Source organism: Apaloderma vittatum, unplaced genomic scaffold (genome assembly GCF_000703405.1).
Source record: "Apaloderma vittatum isolate BGI_N311 unplaced genomic scaffold, ASM70340v1 scaffold5075, whole genome shotgun sequence".
NCBI classification, from domain to species: Eukaryota; Metazoa; Chordata; class Aves; order Trogoniformes; family Trogonidae; genus Apaloderma; species Apaloderma vittatum.
Window position 1 is genome coordinate 28585 of NW_009715336.1, and position 27878 is coordinate 56462.

General features: G+C 36.2%; 1 protein-coding gene across 1 annotated transcript in view; it reads left to right on the forward strand.

Annotated features, from left to right (window-relative positions):
• UBR2 (ubiquitin protein ligase E3 component n-recognin 2) overlaps nt 1-27328 on the forward strand; it is a 51095-nt gene extending 23767 nt beyond the window's left edge. The window contains exons 16-46 of the mRNA XM_009869080.1: nt 166-276; nt 2094-2159; nt 3478-3600; nt 3956-4019; nt 4298-4422; nt 5703-5755; nt 5964-6066; nt 6676-6724; nt 7060-7214; nt 9156-9258; nt 10000-10109; nt 10332-10412; nt 11160-11341; nt 12046-12245; nt 13118-13211; nt 14530-14691; nt 15077-15178; nt 15394-15462; nt 16251-16399; nt 16495-16550; nt 16977-17073; nt 19591-19658; nt 20103-20238; nt 20844-20934; nt 21473-21603; nt 22678-22786; nt 23028-23084; nt 24597-24674; nt 24949-25119; nt 25801-25902; nt 26626-27328. Coding sequence (XP_009867382.1) covers nt 166-276; nt 2094-2159; nt 3478-3600; nt 3956-4019; nt 4298-4422; nt 5703-5755; nt 5964-6066; nt 6676-6724; nt 7060-7214; nt 9156-9258; nt 10000-10109; nt 10332-10412; nt 11160-11341; nt 12046-12245; nt 13118-13211; nt 14530-14691; nt 15077-15178; nt 15394-15462; nt 16251-16399; nt 16495-16550; nt 16977-17073; nt 19591-19658; nt 20103-20238; nt 20844-20934; nt 21473-21603; nt 22678-22786; nt 23028-23084; nt 24597-24674; nt 24949-25119; nt 25801-25902; nt 26626-26767 — 3339 coding nt within the window. The 3' untranslated portion in view covers nt 26768-27328. The remainder of the gene's footprint in view (nt 1-165; nt 277-2093; nt 2160-3477; nt 3601-3955; nt 4020-4297; nt 4423-5702; nt 5756-5963; nt 6067-6675; nt 6725-7059; nt 7215-9155; nt 9259-9999; nt 10110-10331; nt 10413-11159; nt 11342-12045; nt 12246-13117; nt 13212-14529; nt 14692-15076; nt 15179-15393; nt 15463-16250; nt 16400-16494; nt 16551-16976; nt 17074-19590; nt 19659-20102; nt 20239-20843; nt 20935-21472; nt 21604-22677; nt 22787-23027; nt 23085-24596; nt 24675-24948; nt 25120-25800; nt 25903-26625) is intronic.
• The last annotated feature ends 550 nt before the right edge of the window (nt 27329-27878 follow it).

Sequence of the window (27878 nt, forward strand, 5' to 3'; positions counted from 1 at the left end):
GATTATGAATAGTCTGATCAAACTTTTGCAATATATGTGTTGGATTTACTTCTGTTTTGTATTGCCAAAATGTTTTAGTGATCACAAATATTGTCCTCCTTCATTTCAGTCTTATTTTTTTTATTTTCTCTGTATGTGTCACAATATTGCATTTTCTTAATGCAGAGTGAACTTAGCCCACCTATGTTAATAGAACATCCTCTGCGATGCCTGGTCCTGTGTGCCCAAGTTCATGCAGGGATGTGGAGAAGAAATGGGTTCTCTCTTGTTAATCAGGTAAGTACTGATTAACTAAGTAATTCTAAGCTGTAGAATCACTTTTCTGATAACACTCCCAAGGGTAGTGTTGACGCTTGCAACATTTGAATATTTGTGCTTTTACAGTTATCTTTGATTTCCTCTTTCACAAATTGCTTTTTTGTTTCACAACTGCAATGGTGCTCCTTGAACTTAGTGCTGTGTGTTTAAAGAAGTTTCAGTATAATGCAGCTAAAGACTCCTGACCTTTTTTGCTGTGTCCTGACCGACTGCAGCGTGAAGTGCAGAACTAGATCTGTGTGACTTCAAGCGGTGCATTCAGCACCTTCACATAAGTGTCTCAAATATAAAGATATGCACCATTAAGATATTGTTGCTGTTTACATTTATAAAGCAACTGAAATCTGAAGACTACACAGAAGCATTAGAACCAGTGTGGAAGTGAGTGTTTCTGGACTTTTACCTCCTGTACTTCTCTGCTATTTTGGGAACTAGCTCCATCCGTCTCTAAACTTATGTTCTCTGTGTTTGTACAAATTACTTCTTAGATGTTTCAAGCATAACAACTATAAAACGGGTACTGTAGTGTCAGTACCACCCACCAGGGTGATCGTCTAAAGTGATTTTCTTAGCAAGACATAGATTACAACAGAAATAGAATTTAGTTCTGTGAGGTGTTAACTTGATTTGTTTACGGGAAACTTTTTCTCCCTTCACAAGCCCCTATCTTCACTAGATAATTATAATGCAATGTCTGCTAGGAGGCTGAATTAAGCTGCTCAAACATATTATATCCTGACACTTTGTACCTAAAGGATCTTAATAAGGTGATGTCTTTTTGTCATTATGAAAACAAAATGAGCTCTAGGTATATACAATTATAGCAGTGCCCGTATTACTTTAGACACACATCAAATCTGAATTTCACCATTGCTTTTGATGGAGAAATAAGTCTTTGTGGTAATTTCCCTTGGTTGACAGCATCTTGCAGTGAGGAACCTGGTTTAGTTCAGCTAATGTGGCTCCCTCAGTCTGGAATCCCTTTCTTGCTTTCTTTTGGGTGTGGAGAGCTCGTGTTCAGCCCAGCTCCTTTTGGGTATTTCCTAGATGATAAGAATGGGCGTGTGTATGTGTGGAATATTAGGTGGGGACAAGAGGGAAGGCGTGCCTAGCTCTCTTTCCTGTAATTTGGTTGAGGAACGGTGTGTCTCTAGAGGAAAGTTTATCATGCTAAAGGCTGTTTCCAGTCCCAGGTAGAAACTTGAAAGCCCTCTTTATTTTGCCTTAATTGTGATAGAATCAAGCTTTCCCACGTTGCAGTGCCGTGCAGGGTTTGCAGTGTTGCTGCTGCCTGGCACGGTACTGGAGAGTTCGCTCCCAGGATGGTTTAAGTTAAGTGTGGTCCTGTCACAGTATTAACATTATGCTGAAAACTGGCAATTCCTGAAAGCTTGTGTCTCAGATAATTCAAGAGCAATTCATGGAGCAAGGAAAGAAGGTTTCTCCAGCTGCAAGGTCTTTCTTTCCTTTGAGTTTCAAACAGTTAATTGCTGTATATTAAAATGCATCCCAAAGAGGTCCAGAAGAATTTTCCCTCCTAAGTGTATGCAATCTCGATGTTATATCAATACAACTCAGCCAGCAAATATGCTTGTTTTGTGCTATATAAAAATGGTTTTTGCTTGCAAATATATTTGTGTAAGTTTTTCAAAACACAGATATGCTTTTTGCTTAGTAATACTGTATAACAAAGTTTATTTTTCGAGAATGAAAATAAGTTTAGATTAAATATGATGTTTATAATTGTTGTTGGCTTTTTTGTTTGTTTGTTTCAGATTTATTACTATCATAATGTGAAGTGCAGGAGGGAGATGTTTGACAAGGACATAGTAATGCTTCAGGTAACCACATGTACCCATTTGCATTTTTATCAAGCATTTTCAGGATGTGTATTCATTTGTATTTTGCTCCGTCAGAACCTTTTAATGACAAGGGAAGCAGTCAATTTTTGTGGAAGGACTTCTAGTTTTTAATAGTTTGTGTCTTTATGGGATAATTTGTATAATCCTTGGAAAGTGCAGAATCTTCTGTGTGACACGTATGGAATATGCTACATCTCTGAGGATGTTGTAGTTTAATGGATTGTGCTGTACTGGTGGTTATGTGAGTCTGCAGGTCTTCAGTAATGTCCTTGATGTATGTGTGGCCTTTCATCCCTTCTTTCAAAGTTGATATCTAAAATGCTAGATAGGAAGTGGAACCCCATGTATAGTAGTTTGTGTTTATTTATTTATATTTATTTTTTGTGCAGAAGAGACTTTACAGTCTACTTAGTTCTGACCCAGAGAGGTTCTGATGCATTATTTTTCCACTGAGAGTGACAAAAGCTAAAATTTGTGTCTCGGGCTGCATAGTTTGCCTAGACAGCAAAATCTTTCCTCAGCCAGTCCCTCACATCTTACCTAGAGTGAACAATACCCAGTAGGAAGCTTATGTCCTGAGTTAACTTCAGCTTTCAGATGTAGTTCCCTGAGGCTTGATCTGCCTCTCATTTTTAATGATCATCTACAGCTGCCCATTTGGGCAGTTTTGTTGGAAATTATTCTGTCTTAAAGATGGTCCTGTCAGCAATAGTAAACAAGTGATAAATATTTATAATTAGCTAACTTAGATACATTGTTTAATAAACAGAAAATCTTTAGCAGTCGTTTTCAGAAATGGAAGTAAATGTTTGAGGCTCTATTGAAACAATAGTATTTTACTTCGCAGGAGAGTTTAGAGAGTCTTGCCGAAGTTCTTCAGCTTTGTTTCGGGGATTGGAATTTCTTTTTAACATTATTATTTGCTGTGTACTAAGTGTTATTACGCCTTCTAAAACTTGAGCCAGCAGAAATGGGATTGTAGGGACAAAACCATCCAACCAGAAGTCTTCCAGTGAATTTATTTAGAGTATATGAGATAAAGGGAATAACTCTGTGTATTGTACACTTCAAAGGACATCAGAAATTATTGGTAAAGCATGGGATCCTGCTTGTCAAACATGCTGTAACTTGTGTTATTGGAGTCCTAAGAGAGCAAACTTAAGTAATTAAATCTTTGTACCTGGATAGAGAGGGGAATGAAATTCGTAAAGAATATACAGTGAACACTGTATATAAGTATATGAACGTGTTATAATAACACTCAATCTATTTTCTGTTTATTTTTTTCCTTAAATAGACAGGTGTGTCTATGATGGATCCAAATCACTTCTTGATGATAATGCTGAGTCGCTTTGAACTTTATCAGATCTTTAGTACTCCAGACTATGGCAAAAGATTCGGCACAGAAAGTACTAACAAGGTATTTTATGTACTACTGCAATAGAAAATCTACATATTTGTTTTCAAAAGTCTGCCAGATGCTGTTATACTGAGACTGTGCAATTTCTTGGTGAAAAAGCAAGACCTATCCTATTTTAATTTCATTTGACCAGTTTGAAATACCCATAAATATTTTCACTTGTCGTATTGATAATGTCAGAAACTGATTCATAATTTTTGCTTTAAGAAGTTTATGGCAGTTGAGATTGCATTTCAGCATAGTTTAATTTGGAGTGCTAAAGACAGTGTTTTTAAGCACTGAAATATTATTTTTTAATATGGAATAATTCTTTAACCCTTCATTTAAAAGTGTTTTTCTGTTTATTTTAATTCAGGATGTTGTTCAACAAAATAACACTCTTATAGAAGAGATGCTATACCTCATTATAATGATTGTTGGTAAGTTCAGAATACATTTAATTTTAGAACTTCAGTCTCTTTAATGGTCTGCAATGAGCATTCTTCATTGTCATCTCAAGTTTGGTTCTGTTTTGAACTTCCTGTTGTTCTGACATTCATGCATGGAAACTATCTTAGATTAACGTAAGTAATTTTTGAACACTTGCAGGTGAACACAAGATGTCACGAAGACTTATTTTCCACTCTTTTCTTTTGAAGTGCAAAAGAAGAGAAGCAAACGTTGAAAATACTAGAATAAAAGTTTTTTATTTTGACAGGTGAAAGATTCAGTCCTGGAATAGGACAGGTGAATGCAACAGATGAAATCAAAAGAGAGATCATCCATCAGCTGAGCATCAGGCCGATGGCTCACAGTGAATTGGTCAAGGCCTTACCTGAAGACGTAAGTAACTTGGGGGGTGAGGGCGGAAGCAACGTCGACTTGATAAGGCTCACTTCTGAAACTTTTTCTCATGCAACTTTATGCCCCTTAAGTGTGGAACGGGAGCAGCATGATTATGCTGAGAACAAGGTTAGCGTGAGTCTGGATGAATAGTTGCTGTTAAAGAGCTAGAAGGAGCTGTCGAAGAAGAAATAACATGTGAAGGAGGCAGGAGCCTTAGAGCTGCTTCTGCTCACTTCTCTTCTTAACGCTGCTGCTTATGAGGCCATCTGGCCGGCAGTCTCTGCAGGCTGCTTGTAAAACCGGAGTAGACGTATGGAAGTGGGTTGCTGAACCTATCCAGATGTATAAGCTGTTACATTTTAAAGCCTAACAATAACTGAAAAGACAAGGAATCGGACACAGTACAACGACTTGTGTGACAAATGCTTTGTTCACACGACAGAAGCATTTGTCTGAATTCTGGTATTGAGTGGTTTTTTTAGGACAGGAGAGCTTTTATTCAGAAGTTTTGGAAGTAATCTTTTAAACTTGATTTCTGAAGGCAGTCAAAATTCAAAAAATTGTCTTACTATATTTTTCTATACTTTTAATTATAAATTGTGAAATATTTTGCTTTGCTATAAATATTTTAAACTTGGTTTGAAAAGTCGCATTTCAAGGCAGTGTTATGATTTTTTAAAAAAATAATTTAAGGTTGGATGAAAAAGTGAACTAGGATTTTTGTTAGAATTCTGAATTGTACTGTTAGTGTTAAGTACTTTTTCTCTGGCTTGCTGACTACTGTGAATATGCATTTCAGGAAGAGGATGGGAATATTAAAAGTTAGTTTGTGTATGAAGTAGTGTTACATATTTGAGCTGATTTCCCCTGCTGCCTTTTATGATTTTTTTTTTTTGCCATTTTTCAGTGACTTATCTTTCTAGCTGTTCTATATATGTTTCATTTTAAAGGCTTAGAAACAAGAAATATTGACTGTGTATTCCTAAAATATGCTGAGTAAGCTAACTTACAGTTTTGTTGTATTTACATCCAAGTTTATGATGCCAGGGAAAAACAGTAAAAATGGAGTACTTAAAATAGTATGATTTTTTTAAAAAATACTTTTGATGGTATTCCTGAATGTATTTTCATATTATGTGCTTTAGCATTCTCTTGAGTTCCAGGAAAATGGCTTTGTGCTACATTTGTTTTGCAGGCTTATCTAGTGTTGTATGGTATTTGAATGTGTTTATTCCAAGCACTACAGTAACACTGTCTTTCCTTTTCACTCAATGTAGGAGAACAGAGAGACAGGAATGGAAAGTGTGATTGAAGAAGTAGCGTGTTTCAAGTATGTTTCCCATTTATTCTAATATTTCAGTTTTAAAAATGGAAAATGTAAATTTTTCTAGTCATTCTAATCATTCTTTATGCCGTTACTTGATTTCTAGAATGCCTACTGAGCAGTAGTTTTTAGCTGTTCTAGTTAACCATTTATACTCAGATGTTAATAACCAGTGAATGTAAAGTTTTATTCTGTTTTGTTTTGATTTTTGTAGGAAACCTGGATTAACAGGCAGAGGGCTGTATGAATTAAAACCAGAATGTGCCAGGAACTTCAATCTCTATTTCTATCACTTTTCAAGGGCAGAGCAATCAAAGGTAACTAGTAATTTGACTTCTTGGGGTTTATTTTGAGTCTTTTCTGGTTGGCTTTTTTCTGAAGCTTACTTCTGTGAAGTAGTATTATCAGCTGGTTAAAACAACTTTTAAAAGTTAATTTATTTGAGACTGTTAATAAAATTTACCCAAGATTTTGCAGTGATCTCTGAGCCATTGTGTAACGTGGTCTATATAGAGCTGCTGAAATCAGTGGGCATTCAGGAGCTTGTCTGTGGGGTTTTTAATAGTTTTTTTTAATTAGAATTATAAAATAAGTCTTACTTTACTGAAAGTATTTAAACAATCTGTATTTTCACTTATCTTCTTGGAAATTACTGTTTTAGTTCAGACTTGTCTTAAAATTTGATGCTAGAAAGAGAATTCAGGCTGGCTGAAGTTGAAAGATTAATTTTGAAGATGCATGCCCTACTTTACAAGTAGATTATAAGACAAACTGGAAAGACATGAAAGCTTTCTTGTTTTATTTAAGGCTAGGAGAAAGGAGGGAAAAAGCTGGTAACAAGGTAATAAAGCGTGGAAAATGCTATTTTTTATTAGTTTCTATTTGTGTAGGTTTTGAGTAATCATGATATTATTCTTCTGTTTCAGGCAGAGGAAGCACAAAGAAAGCTGAAAAGGCAGAACAGAGAAGATACAGGTATTTCTGTTTGAGAGGAGACAGGAGAAGAGGGAAGCACCTACTAAAACTGCGCGTTGCTCTGACACTAACATGTTGTTCTCTGGCTAGCCAGAGAGCGAATGAAAATGTAGCAATTTCCCCTGAGTTTCCCTGGTTATAGACTGGAATCCAATCCGTGGTGAAACCAGCCTTCTGACTGGCTTATTCCTTTGGCTTTTCTCTTACATGCCGTGTTCAGTGTTAAAGCAACTATACGCTGCCTTGGGTTAAGCTGTTTGAAAGTCCGACATTCTGTAGGCGTGTTGCAGACTTTAGAGGTGCTGAAATGTCAAACACGTGAATTTCCCTTTCAGCGCTTCCACCGCCAGCTCTTCCTCCTTTCTGCCCACTTTTTGCAAGTCTGGTGAATATTCTGCAATCGGATGTGATGCTGTGCATTATGGGGACTATACTGCAGTGGGCAGTAGAGCACAATGGCTATGCCTGGTCAGAGTCCATGCTGCAGAGGGTACGTTTCCTTATTTAAAGTTAAGCTTATGCTAAAGGAAAGACTGTGTTTTAACATGATTTGTAGATTTGAGTGGTTTGCTTGGTATCTGACATATCCAGAATACTCTGAATGAGAAGTAAATGGGGGCTTCTGATGTACAAGACTAGGGAAACTCCTTTACCTCTGATGCAATTTATTGGGTTTTTAAGTGAATGGAAGACAGAGGTATTTTTCTAAGGGGATGTGCACAGGAGGGAAGGCTTCTGCTTAAGCTGCTTGGCATAGTGTTTATTCTGGTAAAGAACCAGTTAGCTGAGTCCTTGCATATTAAGTAAAGGACATTGGCTTTTTCTTGATGTTCCTTTGCTTATTTTCAGTTTAGACTAAATCGCTTCAGAAAAAATCATAGAAGTACAGAAAAAAAATTTTAACTTGAAACCATATTCGCTTTGGGAAACTCAGCTGAGCTGTTTGTTCCTCACTATTTATAATGATTATTAGAAACCTGTAGATTCTGTTGTCCTTGAGGGTCATTTTCTGGGATGTGCAGAGATAAACATTGAACTGCCACCAAAGGGCTATTCATACTGGTCAGGGTTCTTGGTTTAGTATCCACACACAAACTATTTCAAAAATATTGATGGTTTTTTAAATAAGATTTTGCAGTGAAACGCAAGCTTTGAAACTGAGTATTAGCTTTTTGGCACTTAATCTTACTGTGAGTTTATCTTACCTTCTATAGCTACATTTAAATTAACATAAGCAATTCTGTATAACAAAAATAATTGAAAATGGAACAGTATATCGATATTATAAATCACAAGAAAAAAATTGGAGAATGCGGTTACATTAGCTAAATGAGAGAATGCCAGGCTTTGGAATAACTGTTTGAATAGAATGAGGTTTTATTTTTAGTGAAAGTGGCCTAAAACATTCTCACCCATTTGAGTACCTCTGTGTTGTTCTACAAAATGTGCAATTTTTTAGAGCACTATCACTTACTCAGAAACTCATGGCACTTTGTACTCACTGCTGCCCTGCAGCTGGGCTGTATCTTTCCCAAGTCAGCCACTCTCAGCTTGGAAGCACCATGCAAAGGATGATATGAGACACCTGGAAGAGGTGGCCCATACCTGATGAGGCCTTGTTAGATGCGATAGACTGAGGAAAAACTGCCTGTAACTTAGTAAAAAATGTCAAGACTGAAATCAGAGTTTTAACACTTTTTCTGTAGATACTTAGACTGTCATGTCATAGTTCTGCTACATATTTTCTGGTGATTATCTTTTCCTTACACGGGTTTCAGTGTTTATTCTGGACATTCAGTAATGCTTTTTGTCTAGAGTATTCTGCCAATTTGTATGGGGTGACAGAGTGGTTGAGTCAGCATGTCAGAGTTCACTACCAAGATTTAAGTGTTTTGGCTTTAAAATGACATTCAGGCCATGTCAGTGCCAAATAGAATAATTTCAGCTTTTAAGTTCAAGGAGATTACAACTTTTTACTGACCTAAAATTTAACGTTATTTTAGAACGTGTTTATAGAGGATTAGAATAAAGTTGGTGTAAAGATTTTAACTCTTTGACAGTTAAATTTTACGTGTAAAACAGGTTTAAAGTGTGCATCATGGTTCTCTCCAGAGACTTGTAATAATAGCAAGAAATTGCTAGGGAGAAACTTACGCAGCACTGACTTCTCACTCCCTAGACAGGACAGCCAATGAAGATACAAATGGTATAAAAAGTTTTTTTTTAATCTGGCAAAGATTCAAGAATTGATAAACAAATGCTGTTACTCCTGTATAACGTAGCTTTGGAATTAAGTATATAGAAATAACTTCAAATATATTCTTCTTACATAATTTTATCAGATGACTTCCTTGTCTCTTAATGAATTACCCAAACTGTATCTAGAGATTATTCTTTCAGAAAAGAAATAAAATCTATACTTTTTACCTAGGTTTTGCATTTAATTGGAATGGCACTACAAGAAGAAAAACAACATCTGGAGAGTCTCAGCGAGGAGAATGTTGTAACATTTACCTTCACTCAGAAAATATCAAGTATGCCTCTCTTTTCAAATATATAGCAAATATTAAATAACTGGGAATCCTAGAATGTCATGTTTTATTCTGAAACAGTACTTCTGAGAAGAGTGTATTTGTTCTTCAATCAAAATTTTACCAAGTTGTCTATACGTATGTGCTTCCTATATAGTAGCAACACTAAAGGCCTTTTCTAGAGGAGAAGAAGTCTAGAAGTTGAATCATTCCCAATAAATCTGATTCTTAATATCTTTAAGCAGCATCTCAACAAATATTGCTGTACTTGATCAGATCCTACAACTGCAAGAACTGCAGTTGTGTTCTTAACTGGTCTTTTTAATCCTGACTCTTCTTTTTGTCTTCTAATCAGTGCCTCTAGTTTTGCTAAGACATGGAAGTTGTGAAGACTCTCATTTAAAGTAGTTGAGAAATAAAATAGCGAAAGTTCTGCATGGCAGTTCCCAAGATAAAAAAAGCAAGGGAGCACATGCAGTGCATTTGTCTTGTAAGAAAATATTCAGTGAGCAAGTCTTTTAAGACCATTTCCTCTAACATTTCAGGATTTAGAGGGTATTCCTGAAAAACATTTGCAGAGGGGGAGGTAGTGAAAGTTACATATTGTGCCTGTTACTTCAAGGAATTCTTCATCTGCTGAACATATAGAAGTGTTGTGGAGTTTTATTTTTATTGGTAATGAATTGCTAGGTTTTCAGGTAACAGTATAAACAACTGTTTCTGGTTGTGTTTTTATTTCCTCAGGACCAGGACAGGCACCCACTAACTCCCCTAGTATACTAGCTATGCTAGAAACACTGCAAAACGCACCTCATCTAGAAGTGCATAAGGACATGATCAGATGGATATTGAAGGTAAATCTTTTTTATATAACCACCGAAAATCATGGGAAGATTTTTGAAACTTTATCGATTATATTGTGATGATTTCATTATTTTCCAGTGTTGGTTTCTTGTAGGTACTTTTTTCCTCTTCTGGAATCTAACACTGCCTGTTTTCTGGCCAACATTATAGTATATACAGTTATATTCATGTGTCACAAACAAAGTAAGTATTGTGGGTTTTTTTTCTTACAGACTTTTAATACTATTAAGAAGCTACGAGAAAGCTCTTCTACAAGTCCTGTGGCTGAGACAGAAGGAAATATTATGGAAGAGGTAAAAGGAAGCCATAACAGCTGATCTGAAACGGGTCTGGGTTGTGACTAGCAAAGTCTAATCGCAGTTCTAAATCAAAGATGGGAAACATCAGAGATTTCTGAAATTCTGTCTCATGGTTTATAGATCAAACCCACTTGTTTGAAAGACCTTTGAAGAGTCCCTGGACTATTTTTATTTGCTTTATATATTGTGCTCTCCAAATCTTTGACAAGTTTATCCCTTGGAACTGTTTGCAGCACTGATCCCGGTGTTTAATGTTTCTGCTCTTCCCATAAATTCAGACTCCTTGGAAAGTTGTTAAAAGAAATGATATCTCTGTATTTTTACCGTGGTGGTCGTTCCAGATAAGTTCTGCCAATTTGTTTAGATTGACGTGACATCCTAGGTACTACACATAGACCTTGGAGCCCTCTTAGTGCATTTACGAATACACCTAGTATGGAGGAAGAGGAGCACTAGAGACAAGACCTGTCACTTACCTCTTTATGTTATGAATGCTCCAAGGGAAGAGAAATACAAAATACAGTTAGAGGTTGAGGGGCAGAAGTATGCTGGATCTCTAGTTCTACCTAGCATTGAACATGAGCTAAAGAGGGCACAAAATAACTTTATGGTACACTTTTCTTTTGCCTTTTTATGAGATTTTAGTTGTTCAGAGGTTAGTTCAAATTACACACAGCAGTAGCTGAAATAAACTGTTGCAACAAGATTTTAAAAATGGCTGAGCACACAATATCATTTCAGAGTTCACGTGATAAAGACAAAGCTGAAAGGAAGCGAAAAGCTGAGATTGCCAGATTGCGAAGGGAAAAGATCATGGCCCAGATGTCTGAGATGCAACGGCACTTCATTAATGAAAACAAAGAACTCTTTCAGCAAACTTTGGAGGAGCTGGATACTTCAACCTCTGGGGCACATGAAAATAGGTAAAGGAATCACGTTTAAATTTTTTCCCTTTAACTTTTACATAAGATTGTTCTATTATTGCTGCTTAAAGAAGTATGCTTTTTATTTTTAAGTCTTGAGGGACAACTATCTGAAGGTTTTTGAGATCAAAAAACCAGTGGTACATGGAATACTTTCTTCCTCCTTTCTGTTGAGGTCATGGGATAAATTCTGTTTCCTCCCTCGTTCCATCCTATAGTGCTCAACATAAACAGGCAGATGTTTTGTATAAAATCAACCAGTAAATTGTTAATAGTGCTGAAGAGACTATGCTATTAAACATAATAAATTGGAAATAGCTGATTATATGTCTGTTTACGACCTGGAAGAAAACCTGCTTGTAACTGGAAATACCAATTGAAGTGTGCTAGTTATTTTGGGAGCAAGTGGAGTGTTTTTAGAATCTGTCAGACACTTCCGACACGATGATGATGGAGGGTCGCAGTTACACAGTTTCTGTGTTAAACTGGAGTGGGTAATACTGTGGGGAGGGTATGATTTTTTTTTTCTGTAAGATATGTTCTATTTCTGGAGACACAGGAGTTGTTGTATAAAGGCCAAAATTATTTTTTGTGAGAGAGCATTTATCACAAAGCTAGAAAGCTCGTTAATCACATTTAAATCGTCATCTGATTTGTAACATTTTTCAAATCATTTCCTCACTGGTATTCTTTGAATATTCTAGCCTCGTAATTTCGGATGCAAAACTCACAGCCTTGGGACCAGAGCAAACTAGAGTGGCTGAACGCAGACAGGTTGTTATGTGTATATTGTGTCAGGAGGAACAAGAAGTCAAAGTGGACAGCAGGGCTATGGTCTTGGCAGCATTTATTCAACGATCAACTGTGTTGTCTAAAAATAGAAACAAAATTACTCCGGACCCTGGTAAGTAGAGTTGACAGTTGTCTTCAGTGAATGTCGGAGTCGCTGTAACAACCAAATGATTTCTTCTGAGACAGTGGCTTCACCTTTTTGTGTTAACTTTGCAATTGTGACCATCTTCATTGTAGTCAGTGACAAAACTCCCATATTTTTAGTAAGGTACAAAAATGTGTTCTAAATAGTGTAAAATCACTGCAAACTATTATCTAAGTGTTCTGCTAGCCATTTATTACAAAACATTTGTAACTGAAAAAAAAAACGTATAAAATCAGAAGTATTTGCCCTTAAACTATGCCCATGACGTTGTAGAGATGTAGTGCTGGAAAAGCACAAAGTACATGTTTCCTTCCTTTCAGTTCTATGATCTGAAATGCCTTGTAGCGGAAATAAAAAAAAAAAAAGAAAAAAAAAGCTTGAGTTTAGGTAACTTTGTGAAACAGATTGCAGTGATGAGTAGCAAAAATTATAAAGGTGTCTCTGGATTCTGTATATGTAAACACGTAGAAAATTTATGCACTGAATCATTTTACTCTCTCACTCTGAAGATTAATGTTCTTCAATTCGTTGTTTAATGGTTCTGAACCACCAAAACTGCAGAAGGACCTTGAGGACTTATACCAGGGCCCAGCACCTCAGAGCACTTTTTTAAAAGTCTTAAGTACAATACATACACTCAAAATAAAATTACGTGATACTTGTAAATGATCTAAATGGTTTAAATTTTGTGGATTATTAATATGTTTTATTCTTCATCAAATGAATTACACTTTTGTGGTAAATATTACCACACTTGCATTATTGTTAAACTTGATTTGCAGTTAAGTCTATTCATAAATGCTTATTTCAAAGTTGTTTTATTTTACTTTTAAATACAGAAAAGTATGACCCGTTATTCATGCACCCAGATCTGTCATGTGGAACACACACGGGTAGCTGTGGACATATTATGCATGCTCATTGTTGGCAAAGGTAACGAGTTATATTTAAGTTTTTCAGTCCAAATAGCGTGCCGTGCCAGCAGTTTCCCCAATGGTGCTAATTTTAATGGCAAAATTACTACTGCATAATAAACTTAGAGAGGAATTTCACCAAGCGATTAAAATAATACATCATTGTAATGAATACTGTAAACATGTTAAAAATAATTTACTGTTTTGTCATTTTGGTAGAGGAGACTCCGAAGCCACACATGGCAGCTTTTGTTCCCTTTGGTTGTTTATCCCTATATATGATCCCCTGTGGTGCACATTTATCTGAACACTGAAGCTCAGATTTTTGGGGTCGTTTTGCTGTTCAGTAATAAACATGTTCCTGCTGCTTCTTGTGCTCTCTACGGCAGTTTTTAATGACAGTGCCTCCCTTACACTATGAATTCCTCCACAGAAGCAGAAACATCTGCAACCTAGTTAATCTTCACCATAAACTCAATTTTATCCATTGTTCCATTTTATGTTTTTTATATGAAAATTTTTTTTCTTGATTTTTGGAGGGGAATAAACGTGCTTAGTGCTGTGTGGTTCCGATGATGTGACAAATGGAAGCCACTCAAGCCTCTGACTTTGGTTAGACTCTTGTTTGGGTGCTTGACGTGACTCATGAAGCACCTGATTTCACATTCTGCCTTCTGCTGCGTGAAGATGTTTAGGAGCTCCCGGAGGTTCTGTGGCTGTAACCATGTGCAGGTTTCATTTGTGTTCTTTGGTGTGGCTGATTTACTGAAGAAGTGTTCTTCGTCTTCTTGTGAAGCTCATGTGCAGTCCTGTGAGATTGCCATTAACTCCTGGAAATGTCCTTAATGCCTGGATTCAGACCATTTTTGGATCATCATCCGGCACACTCTAAACCATCTCAGAGGCTTCTGGACTAACAGTTAGGTTTAGCAAAGCAGTGAGCTGAGTTTCTTTCCGTACAGGATTTGGAGATCAGCCACCGGTTTTTCCAGTTGCTGCTCTGTTGTGGCCTGTAACGGAATATGCACATGGATAATGAACGTGGCACCTCGCTTAAAATTTTGTCTAGAACTGTAGATGATTTTCTTTTTTTGATACTTCAACTTTTGCTCTACCTCTTCCCCTTAAATGGAATTTGCTAAAGTTCAGACTTAAACTTGATAGCCTGTAGTTTAGCAGTACTTTATCAGTCAGCGGGAGTAGAGCATTTTTCTGCAGATAATTATCCTATATATATCTGGGAAAAGGCCAAACAGTGTCTTGATGAGAGTTCATGAATGTGTATGTCCAAGTAGCTTTTTAATAATTTGGCACTAATATCTTGCACTTTTCTAAAGGTACTTTGATGCTGTCCAAGCAAAAGAGCAACGGAGACAACAGAGACTACGGGTACACACAAGTTATGATGTAGAAAATGGTGAATTCCTTTGCCCGCTTTGTGAATGCTTAAGCAACACCGTTATTCCTCTGCTTCCTCCACCAAGAGTTTTGTTTAACAGGTCTGTTTGCTTCATAGATGTCTTCAATAAATGTAAAAAAAAACAAAACAAAAAAACTGAAACCCAAAAAATTCCAAATAAGTCACATCCCAAAACCCCCTTTCAAAATGCTTATTATTTTCTGTTTTGGTAATGTCAAATGGATTGCCAGCATGCTTATTTTGATTTGTGGAGCTTCTTTGGTTATTGTATAGTATGGAATTTAGAGTATGAAAAGACAGTAAAGTGTAGGTCCTGCAGGAAAAGAACTGAACGTAGGGAAATATACGGGCAGCAGAGAAGGAGCCTTTTGAGGAACAGAAGAACGTGGAATACCTATGAAATACTAATTCTGAATATAGTCTGCTTTTAATTAATGTATGTATTCTGTCTATTTTTTGGACAGGTTAGACTTTTCAGGCCAACCAAACCTATCTCAGTGGATCAAAACAATATCGCAGCAAATAAAAGCGCTGTATTTACTTCGAAATGAAGACGGTGCAAGTAAGTTTGAAGAAATCTGTATATTTGTAGGTGAAAATGTTGTAATATTCATGGAAAAGATGGAATATTGCGATGCTACCACAGTGAAGTTGAGAGATGGTGGCAAAAGTGGCTTGGAATTTCAGTTTCTAGCGTAGTGCCCCTGCGCATTTTTGTAATGTAAAAATTATGTGTAGATGATTTAATCAGTGTTTTATTCCTTCTTGTTTGTACAGGCAGTTCTAGTAATTCAGAAAATATGGATCAGCTGCAATTACCTGAAGGTTTTAGACCGGATTTCAAACCGAAGTATGTGTTCACTTCTAAGTAATTCATTTTAAATTCATCTTGAAATGATAACATGAAAATAGGATGCAACTTCTGTGCTCTCAGATCTCAGTAGCTAAGACAAATATATGAATTTTGCTTTCATTAAAGAAAAAGATACTATTATGATGGCATTGAAGTCCAACCGACAAGTAGTAAATAATGCAGTAGAATTTCAGAGGTGGATGTGGGAAGTGGATGTGCAGAGAAGATGGTGCAGTTGCTGTACAAATTTTGACATCAGGATTAAAATCTGTTTCCCTATTACTTGTAGCTGGATGAACAAATCATTATAGCTCGGCAGTACAAGTTAAAATTAAGAAAGACTATGAAATGGAGAGTATGTTAATGTGTAATTTCAGCTATTATGGCGTGGTTGTGTTGGAGTCTTCACCTGAGGAGAAAATAATAAAATTCATTACATGGTACAGACATTTGTCTGCCAGCTGCACATAGAAATGCAAGACACCTATCACAGCTGATGATTGATTTTGCTATCAGTCACCCACAATACTTTTAATTTAGCCTTAACTATGTCATCTTTGAAGACTGGACATTAATGTCTTCTCAAAAAGTCAAAAAATAATTGGGAGTGTATCTGTCACAGAAAAGAGATTACAGAATACCAGATCCAAAGAAGGATACTGGAATTTTCATCTGTAATGTAAAACTGCGGATGTTCAACTAAGGGATTGGATGCTCATCATTAAAAGTACTGTGCTGCCAGTGGAGAAAACAGTGAATTAATGATATAATTTTCTTTGTTTCAGGAATCCTTATTCTGAGAGCATAAAAGAGATGTTGACAACTTTTGGTACAGCAACATACAAAGTAGGCTTGAAGGTTCATCCAAACGAAGAAGATCCACGAGTACCTATAATGTGCTGGGGAAGCTGTGCTTACACAATACAGAGTATAGGTACTAATGTATTAATTTTGCTCATTTATATATGAATTTCAGAATTTAGTTAAATTCACAGCACTGAAATATTTTGGGGCTTTGTTTTTTCCCAGAACGAATTTTGGCTGATGAAGATAAACCATTATTTGGTCATTTACCATGTCGACAGGTAAGGTTTAAGTAGCAATTCCTCTCTGAATCAGAGGGAAAAGAGGAAATTGTGCTTCTTTAATACAGAATATCTAAACTTTAACTTATGGCTATTTGATAGCTTTATTTGTTGGATCCTGCTGTTTGGTCCGTCAGTATCTGGTTATTAACCTATCTGAAAATCAAATCTAGCAAAACTGTTAGTTTTTTTTGTCTGTATATGTGTAGTTTAGTACGGCCAGCATTTCTCATGGTAACAGTCAGAATAAGAATACTGAAGGAACTTGTGTATTTGCCTAAACATTAATGTCTGTTATAAACACTCAAAATGTTCCCATAAACTGTGGCTAAGGGGTCTGGAAAGACTGCTCTAAGTCAAAAGACCTTTTTCCTATTGAGGAACTTGGTTAACTGTGGCAATGTCTCTTTTTCTTTGTTTTTAAAGGATGACTGCCTTACATCATTAACAAGATTTGCAGCAGCTCACTGGACAGTTTCATCTCTTTCAGCAGTACAGGGTCACTTTTGTACTCTCTTAGCATGTAAGTTTATCTCTTTATGCTGTTTTTCGCAAAGATGGAGCTCTAGAAAAATGCTTACAGAATGATTGCTAATCTTGATTACAAGAAGATTGTTTTGTGCGGTGGTTTTAAGTAATAGACCAAGAGCTGGTATTTTCACATCTGTACCTATACCGTACCTATACCATACCTTGGAAAAAACTGCAGTTTCAAGATACATTTCAAGAGAAGTGTGGATATTTCACTGTGAGGGAGTTCTGTTGACTCTTCCTGGCATTTATATTGCTGCTTTTGGAAAGATACCTAAAGCAAAGGAGGAGGAAACATGGTATTTCAGAACAGAAAAGTGATAGGCTGGGACTTTAAAGAGGAGGAAATTAAGGTTAATGTAGTACTGAAAGGAAGTAGGATATTTGCAGAGGTCTGTAATAGATCTGTAAACTTCTGTCTTTGAAAAGTACGATCTGTGATAAGACATGATTTATTACACAATGTCATGTATTAGTTGAGAATTTTAATGAGGACAGCCAACCTTGAAGTATTTGTAGATACAGGTGAAGTCTGAAATTCAGCCTAATGCTGTTATTACCCATGAGAGGACTATTCTGAAAGGATATTGTACAATAAGATAATTTTAATATGTATGATCAGTAAAGCAGGGAAACTTTTAAAATACATTCATAATACTGAAATTACTGGTAGAATTGATTCCACCTGCCTCAGCAAACAGTTGGCAGATTTATGGGGAAGAATTTAATTAGCATCAGTTTTTAGCAGTAAAGATTGAGCCATTTTCTCTGTGAAGCAGAAGAGAAAATGCTGCTAGCTATTTGACTGGAACTTTGTAGTGTATGGTGTTGTGCATGGTTTGGGTTTTCTTGAAAACTTGAATCAATGTTTCTTCAAAGCTCTTCTTCCTTCAAGCTGACAGAAGCAACTGTACTGCTTTTATTTTTATGAAGGAAAAGTGTTTGCTGGTTTTTTCAAGGCTAAGAATAAGGAAAACTATTAGCTTTTGATCTGTCAGCATTCTATGGACTGTGCATAAAGATGTCTTACTGAATAAGAGCTTGCTTTTGGAAGTCTCTTGCTCTGGTCGTGTTTTTGATAGAAGTATTTTCCACAGTTTTGGGTTGAGTTCTGTGCCTATATGCCTACAAAAGTAAAAGCATTTGAAATCTGAGTGGTAGCAAAATGTTTGGCAATACAAATATCTTCAAAATGTCAGATTTTCAGCTTCTGATTTTTTGGCCAGCAAGGCAGCAGCCTTCAACTGAAGTATTTTTAAATTATTATGATCAGATTATTTTTTTACTGTAGTATTGTTTTTAAACTCGGCAGCTTAATGCTTATATCTACATTGTAAACTATTCTCATAGCTGCAGTTGAAACTTTATTATAAATTAGATTTTGCTGCTTAAAGAAGTTTGCAGTTGTTCCTTGATTTTTGTTTGTAAATATGTTGTAACATTTTCAAGACATGTTTTTATGTTTGCTTTAAGATAGAGGCCCTTGGAATTTATTAAATGTGTGAATTGCTGTTATCAGCTGGAGAGCTTTGATAATTCGATGTCGTGACTGTGAGTGTGAATACTAGAGGGGTGGAGAGACCAATACCTAGCTTCCCTTAATTGGAGATAAAATAATGAACTTAAAAGACTCTTTAGCAATGTGGTTTTGAATCTGTAAGGCAAATGAGTTATGTGAGGCAAATTTAGCAAACCTTGTAAAGTTAGGTGAATTGTGAAAGTTTCCTTCAAACAGAAACATTAATTGTTGCCGGTTGGACAGCTGTTCAGATGCTCTATGTTTGAGCTTGATTTTGAGTTGAGGGTGAGATACTGTTTCACTTTATCTTCCACTGGACAATTAAGCAATGAAAGGAAGTCACAGAATCACAGAATTATTGAGGCTGGAAAAGACCTCTGAGATCATCAAGTCCAGCCTGTGACCCAACATCATCACATCAGCCAGACCACGGCACTAAGTGCCACATCCAGCCTCTCCCTGAACACCTTCAGGGATGGTGACTCCCACCACTTCCCTGGGCAGTGCATCCCAGTGCCTCAGCACCCTCTCCGTGAGGAAGGGCTTCCTGAGATCCAGCCTAAACCTCCCTTGACGCAGTTTCAGGCCATGACCCCTCGTCCTGTCACTGGTTGCCCGGAAGAAGAGCCTGACCCCCACCTGACTACACCCTCCCTTCAGGGAGCTGTAGAGAGTGGTAAGGTGCCCCCTGAGTCTCCTCTTCTCCAAAACACCAGAAGTAGCCATTTTAATGTCTTCTCACGGGACCAATGTTGTTTGGATGCATTTCATTTCAGTACAGTATAGTCAAGTAGGCAAGAGCCTTTTCCAGTAATGTTGAACAACTCTTGAATTCACACCTTTCTGGCCAAAACCAGGTACATTTGTATTTTAAGTTCTTTAGGCATATAAATCAAGGAGATGGCTCTCATTTTGTAACTGAAGTACACTAGAATCTTTTCACGTATAAATTTTAATTAACAAATCTATTTTTCTCTCTGAAATACTCAGCACTGGTGCCTAATGAAAAAAATGGAAATCTTCCTTGCGTACTTGATATTGACATGTTTCATTTACTGGTAAGTGTTCCATAATAGGTATAATGTTTTGATCCAGTAGGCACTGTGTAAAAAATCAATTAGAAACTCTCTCTTTACTCTGGATTAGGAACCTTTCAAAATGTTCAGGCTTTTAGTATTTTTTTCACTACTTGATACAATTTAAAAAGTTTTTTTTACATTTCAGCTATTCTAATTTGTAACTACAAAAGGAATAAAATGAGATGGAACGTATACTCTTTGGATGTAAAAAGCAAAATCAAAACCTCCCAACAAAAAATAGCAACAAACAAAAAGCTCCCCAAAACCCACTAATAGCTAATCATTTAATGGTTAGCTCATTAGCTTCAAAATTAGCCTTATGAGCTATGCTGCCTTCCAAGGGTGTGGTTGCAGCATGAGCAGAGAAAATGGGAAGATTCAAAAAGAGAGGGAATACAGCATCTTTCTTGTTTTCTTTTACAGGTAAGCTTGGTGCTCTCTTCCCCTGCCATACATTGTCAGGATTTTTCAGGGGTTAGTCTTGGCACTGGAGATCTTCATCTATTTCATCTTGTCACTATGGCACACATAGTACAGATTTTACTTACCTCATCAACAGGTAATGGCGCTCTCTTTCAACTTCTGTCAAAATGATTCCTCAGATCTGTTCTTGGAAAACACTAAAGTGCAATTGGTAAATGTGTGCAGCCTACAGTCTGAAAATAAAGATGTTGGTGCTCTCTCTTCCAGCCCATAGAAAGTATCGATACATTGTACTCATGCAAGTTTAGTCTTTTGTCTTTATTACTGAACATGAAAGATGTTTTGGAGCTTAGCTGGTCGTGGATCCCACCTTTCCAGCTACTGTAGGAAGTGCCAGGAGGAGTTTATTGCAGACGCTTGGCTTATGCATTGCATGATGCATTTAGCAGAGTAAGGAACTGAGGTATCTTCTGGCAAGAGGAAGTGCCTAAGCTGTAGTATGCCAAAAGCATTAAGAAATCCAACCAATGGAACAAGTTAACTAATACCTCCTTGGAGCTGACGGTAGCGTAAACTTACACAGAACATTTGCAGCAGAAATTTTTTTTTCTAGTATGTCATATTGAAGTACAGTGGAATGTTTCACTTAATTCTTGCCTTCTCAAAACTTGAAAAATTACGTTCTTGCTGTATGAACGTGTAGGTGTGAAGTAATTTGCCTGTTATTTCTTTCTTCTGTAGAAGAGAATGGCATGGATCAAGAAAACACTAACAGTGAAGAGGAAATAGCTGTGCTTGCACTGTATAAATTTCTTAACCAGTGTACAGGAAGGTAAAAGCACAATCTTTTGATAAAATGTGGTAATATTTTCTTCCTCCCTGACTCAACATTAACTACTGACTGAATTCTGTATACTAATGCTGTCAAAAATAAGACTTTTAACTAGCGAGGTCTTGTGTCTTTTTTCTTATCCACTAGATTAAATTCTTATCTTCTAGATTCACTTTTCAAGTAACTATTCCGATAATTTCCTCTGAGCTCATGAAGCTTATGCTCTGGAACAATTTTTTTTAGTCAGCTTGCAGATAGGTAGAATCTGGAGTTGGCAGTGTCTTGAGTACAGAAAACTTGTTACGATCTGAAATGTCTTTGCAAAATTTCCTTAATTTACCGTTCCAATTGGTTACGTTTTTATGCATCTCTTTTCTTGTTTTTCTTGGAGTTAGCTTTGAAATGAACACTTCGCGTAGTGTTTGTTTCAACTGAAGTCAGAAGTTTAATATGAAATATGACTGAAGACTTACTAAATATAGCTCTCAAACTGAAATGATTAAATGAAAGCAAACTTTTTTCATTGTGTTCCCTTAAGTGCCTTGAAAGAAATTTCCTCTGGCTGGCACCTGTGGAGGAATCTGAAAGCTGGAATCATGCCTTTCCTGAGATGTTCTGCTTTGTTTTTCCATTACTTAAATGGAGTCCCAGCACCTTCAGAAATTCAAGGTACAGTCTGCTTTGTATAAAATCAGCTTTTCAAGACATAAACCTTTATGGACAAAGTAAATGACATTTAAAGTCTCTTTTCTGAAGCAGCTGATTTAATGAATGTGAGCTTTCTACCGTTGCAGAGTCATATCTGTATATTGAGAAAGGATAGAAAAATATTTTAAAACCAGTACAACAAATGTCATTCTAGATTACTTAAAACAGAAATTCATGCTTTTTGGTTAAAAAGTGAAACTTTGATTGTTTCAAATTGATTGATTACTGTTTTCAAATGAAACCTGATTTTTCTTGCATTGATTTCATTCAGATCAGCATCCACTAGTAACTAGCATTTCTCTGCGAATACACTATGTTATATTACACTCCAAATAATTGATAACTGAGTAATTGATAGCATAGTTTACTGTCTTCCACCTGTTGTGTATGTAGAGACAGAATGTCTCAAGGTTTTAATAATAAATAGGTTCATACTGCTTTAGTATTCCCACGTTTAAAATAAGGTCTGATCCTTGGTGCTGAGCTCACATGGCAGCGGCGGTTTTCTCTTGTCATGGGTATCTTCTCATGTGGTGCTTGTGGAATGTTTCCTCGACAGGGAGGTCCTCGAGAAATGGTGTTTTAAGTGCAAGTGTTTGTGGGGTTTCTTTGTTTAACAATCACGATACTGAAGCACATGAACCAAAAGAAAAGAAACCTCTATGCCTGAACTTTGATTTGCTGTAACATGGTTTCTCAAGTTCATAGCCTGGGCCAGCAGTGGCCACCTGAATTCTTTATGTTACAGATACTCTAAAGCTGAGGTACAAAGAGCAGATGTACTTGCAGGCTGTAGGTCCGTAGGCTGGAGGACAGGGAAGGAGAAGGCTTTGCCTCCCTTGTTCTCCAGGCCTCAAGTCGTAGTTGCTTGGGTGGCCCTGCAGGTCACCGACACTCAGGGATGTCCTGACGGTGGTGGTGACACTAAAGGTTTTGCTTTCCCTTCCCCCTCCCCTGCCTCAGGACCTCATTAATTGTAGATAATGTCATTTTAAAAATGTAATTATGAGAACCACACTTTTTTTTTTTTTACAGTAAATGGAACAAACCAGTTTGAACACTTATGTAGCTATCTTTCCTTGCCAAACAACCTCACCTGCCTTTTTCAAGAAAACAGTGAGATTCTCAACACATTAATAGAAAGGTAAGTCATGTTTTTATACTTAGTTTAAATATAATAATTCTGTGCAAATACAGCAATATAAGTATTCTCCCAGGGGTCCATGTGTGAAAGTGAATCTTAGACTTTGAAAAGCATTTGTGAAAGAAGTGTTTTGAAAGAAATCATTTTGGTTGTAAAGATTATTGAATAAATGTATTGTAGATTTTTGTGCTTATTTGTTTTAGGCAAGTATCATCTATCCATTTTTGTTTCTTTCTTGTAGTTGGTGCAGTAACAATGAAGTAAAAAGATATCTGGAAGGCAAGAGACGTGCTATCAGGTAAACATGGAGAAATTTTAAGTAGAGATAAGCGAGAAACTTCAGTGTTGCCGTTTTCTCCAAATACTTTTTCCCAAAGGGCATTTATAATAACATAGGATCAGTTCTGTTTTGTTGAATGATGAAGATATAAGGGATAAGCAAAGAGATTTGGGGAATTTGGTAAGAAAAGTGAAATATTATTTAAATTAGTAGATTTTAAAGGCAGAGTTAAACATTACATTTCTATTTAGACTGATCTGCAGTGTTCAGATGCCGTAACATTTCTTCCTATGTTTCCTGAACTAATTTTGTACCTTCTGGTTCAAAAGATAATACTGTTGGTAAAAGACATATATAACATTTTTTTTTAAAATACCAGATATTGAAGAGCTTTTTAAAGAATCCAGATTCTTTGGTGAAATCAACACCAAGCCACCTGTTAAAAAGAAAATTTGCTTTCTGTACTTTTCTAATTGTTAAGCAATTATTTTGAATTCAGAACACATTTAATACTTAGTGGGCATGGAAAAGTATTTGGGGTATTTTTGTTTATGAAGACTGGGTAAAATAGTCATTATCAATTATTCAAATAATTATAAATTAATATGAGATTCACAGTGCTGTCGTTAAAAACATATCCCTACATTTTAATCTCCTGTGCTAAATACGTAGTCTCTCTTTCAACATTGTACATACGGTAAGGCTCAGTGATAAAAATAAAAGAGTCGCTTCATCTGTTAAACACCAGGCTAGTAACAGAGTTTCTTTTACAGTAAGAATACTCTGATTGCATAATTAATTTCCTGTTATATGTGATTATTGGGATTTTTTTCATGTTTCTTCTGCTGATTCCTAACTGTTCTTCCCAAGATTATGTCTGATTTGACAGTGGTGTGGATTTTTTCTCTCAGCATGCTCCTACATTGCTTCTGTTACAAACCTCTGTTTACATTTCACAGTCTAATCTGTATTATTCCTGGAGTTGAAAAATGTTAAAAAGTAGTGCATAGCCTCTACAAAAAACCGAACTTTTAGCTGTTATGTCTAAAGATATAAATAATTGGTATTTAATAGATTCTTTTCATTGCATGAGTATTTTGTTCTTTTCAGGATAAAATTTCTCTGAACTTTTGAGAGACTATTTTCCGTTTGAAATTAGTGACAAAAGGAGAATACAAAGCAAACTGAGGAGGCAGAGATTGATATTTGGTTAAACCTGTAGCGACCTCATCGTGAGGTTTTGCTAAAAGCATACATATGACATGTATTTTTTTTTTTTACTTTCTGCCTGTGCATTTTCTAAAATTCCTTAAAAATTATGACTAAGGAAACTGGGGGTGGTCTAGTCAAAGTGTTGTGCATTTCTTTTATGTGTTACCATTATAGTCTCTGAATGGCAGAGAAGAGGAAAACATTAAAAGTGTAATTATACGCAGATGTTTAGATGAGTCAGGAAAACATGAATGAGTCTGAAATCCCTGTTTATTATTCATTGAAATATGAGTGGTTAATTTAATTGCTTTATTCTAGCTATGCACGGGAATCCAACAAATTAATAGACCTTCCAGATGACTACAGCTGCCTCATTAACCAAGCATCCAATTTCTCGTAAGTTGTATGCAATTATAGATCCCTAAAGTCTTGTGCTCCTTTTGATGAACAGGGAAACCTCTAACCTCAAAGCCTCAGAAAGTTATTTATAGAAAGTTAATGGCACATACTGTTTGTCACCTCTTTCACCAAAACGGCCGTGCATTTTGCTGAAATAGAAGCTGCAAGAATTAACTGCTAATGTTATAAACATTCAAAAGCACTTGTGAGTCTTTTACCACCTAGAGTTAATTCATACAATGGATTTATTTTTTTTTTCCCTTAACAAAAGGTGTCCGAAATCAGGTGGTGATAAAAGCAGAGCCCCAACATTGTGCCTTGTGTGTGGGACCATGCTGTGTTCTCAGAGTTACTGCTGTCAAACTGAATTAGAAGGAGAAGATGTTGGAGCCTGTACCGCACACACGTACACCTGCGGTTCTGGAGTGGGCATATTCCTTAGGTAAGGGACTGAACACCTCCACCTGCATTGCTCGGCTGGGGGCTGGGTGCAGACGTGAAATGAATTGTTCTATAAATGTGATTGCAGGGGTGACTTGTAAAGGCAACGGTTTGTTAGTAGCAGGATTGCCTAAGACCTAGAGTTTTATTCATCTTCCTCGTACGTTGGTATAAGGTTCAGAGGCTGTTTCTTTGAAGAGAAAGTATCATAGAAAATTTGAATTTCATTTCAGAGGGAATTTGTTTTCTCTCTGCATTTACTTCTGCTCAGATATTGCAATGCAAATGCCTTGATTTTGTTGTTGCCGTTACTGCTGTTGAAAACATGGAAATTTATTTAGTTATCTTCCAGCATATGAGGAAATGTTAGCTAATGTCTGTTTTCACTTTAGCAAAGATTAGTGAGAAATTAAATCATTTTATTTTCTTGTAGTTGTGTTGGGCATTTTACACAGACTGCAGATAATATGACATGAAAGTACTTTATTTTTAACTGCTACTGAGGAGTTGTAACAGGAGGAGAATAAGTTCATTAGTTAAAAAAAAGTACCTTTAAAAAGCTATACATGTAGATGATGCCGAAGGAAGGTAGGTGAGAACTGCAGAAGTAGTGTCTAAGAAAATATTAGAAGCAATTCACCTAAGATCAGTGCCTAAAAATCTTCTCTGTGTTTGTCTCTAGAGTACGAGAATGTCAGGTGCTATTTTTAGCTGGAAAAACAAAGGGCTGCTTTTATCCTCCTCCTTATCTCGATGACTATGGAGAGACAGACCAGGGACTCAGGTAAATATTTTTAAAAATACTTCTTTTAAAGACAAGTGTTCTGAAACTGGTTGGTTGGTAGAACACACTTTTTATATAGATAATACTATATTTTGACATTGCTGCTGCATCTAATATCTTCAGACATTTTAATGCTAGTGTGTATGTTTAGGTTAAAAGTATTTAATGGAAGATCTTTCACAAGTTATAAACAGTTTTCTGGTTTTTTTATAATCTGGGAAGATGCTTAGAAACAAAGACTGTCTTTTATTTGTACATAGTGCCTTTATTTGTATAATCTGTGTTAATTTAATACCAAGTAAAAAACCTGAGAAAATATTTTATTTAGTAATAATTTATCTTAACTCCTGTCTCTGCTTCCTGTGAAGCAGAAGTTTGTAGACCTGATATTGTTAATGCTTGCTGTTTCTGAAACTGGTCGAAATCATAGAATCTAAACTGGTTCAGCCTGGAAAGATTGTGGAAAAACCTGCATTCAGGCTTCTGTGGGCTGTACGTGAGATTCCCAAAGGCTGGAGGGTACCTGTGGAGCAGTAGGGGTGGGGGACCAGACAAGGTAGAGTTCCATTTTACTAATGCAAATAATTGTCAATTTGTTTTGACAGATAATAATGTTAAAAGGTTATCTAAATATTTTAAAGGGTTATTTAATATGTCACACCTGAGTGTTTGTGCTTGGTTGCGGTGTTTTATCATTCCTGATAAGTATTATCTCCTTTTCAGACGTGGGAATCCCTTACATCTGTGCAAAGAACGATTTAAAAAGATTCAAAAGCTCTGGCAGCAGCACAGTATCACAGAGGAAATTGGACATGCACAAGAAGCAAATCAAACGCTAGTTGGAATTGATTGGCAGCATTTATAATGGTTATCTGCTGAAGACTGGAACTTTATTAAAGATTTTTGTAACTCAGTAAGCTTTTCAAAGGAGGGATTAGGGAAACAAAGTCTGAGGAAAAAAAAAAAAAAGACAAGCCCAGTCCTGTTGTTTAATCTTTGTTTTACAATGTATTTCATAAAGATACCAGTTAACATTAATCAAGTAAACTACTTTCTATGTACGCAAGTTTTATTAGTCATATAATTTGCACTGTGCTTCCTTCACAGAAACGTCTTGGGTTATAAACCTGGGCAAATGAACTTGAGTTTCTGATAAAAACAAGAATGACTCTTTTTGGAAGTCTGATTATGATTTTTCTTACAAACTGCAAGAGAAAAGACTGCTGAAAACAGAAACTAGATAGAGCACAATTCCGAATTGTGTTTTGCCCCTTGCTAGTAATCTGAGCCGTTTTATTTATTATTCTGCATTTTAATACTTAAGCTGTGTGTACATGCAATGGAATGAAGTAAGGAAGCAAATAATGTAGCAAATGGATGTTTCTGTCTGCATCGGTGGATAATTCACTCTTTCACATGGTGTATCTAAAACTATTCTGTCATTTGTACTCTTGCAGTTTTTTTGCTTCCGGTTGTTTTTTAACTAAAAAAAAAAAAGCTAACACTAGCTTTACAAGTAAAATAATTTAATTTAAAGCTTTTTTCAGAGCATTGCACTCCTTAGAATTATGTAGTATGTAATTTGAATTTAACTGGGAAGCCCTTTCACTTTCAATTACATGATTGGTTATTGGTATTCAAGGGTTGACATTGCGCTTTAGAAGATATTTTAAGATCATGACAGTACATAAAATGTCATGAAAGCTAATTTTAAGTTAATTTGCAGAAGCACAGAGGATGTTTTCCTCATTCTTGTTAACGGTCAGCTTTTAAGGTGCAAATCCCATCTCCTTTTTGTTGCAGACAAACTGAATGGTTTTCTCTGGCTTTGAAGGGCCACAATCACACTGCCCACATTTTTGCATCCATTCTTTTGTTTGTTTCTTTTTCTTTTCCTGTTGTCCCATCCAAGTATATTTACTTTTTGGCTTGATTTAAAGCTCTGTAAAGATGTTTGCATATAGTATATTTTATAA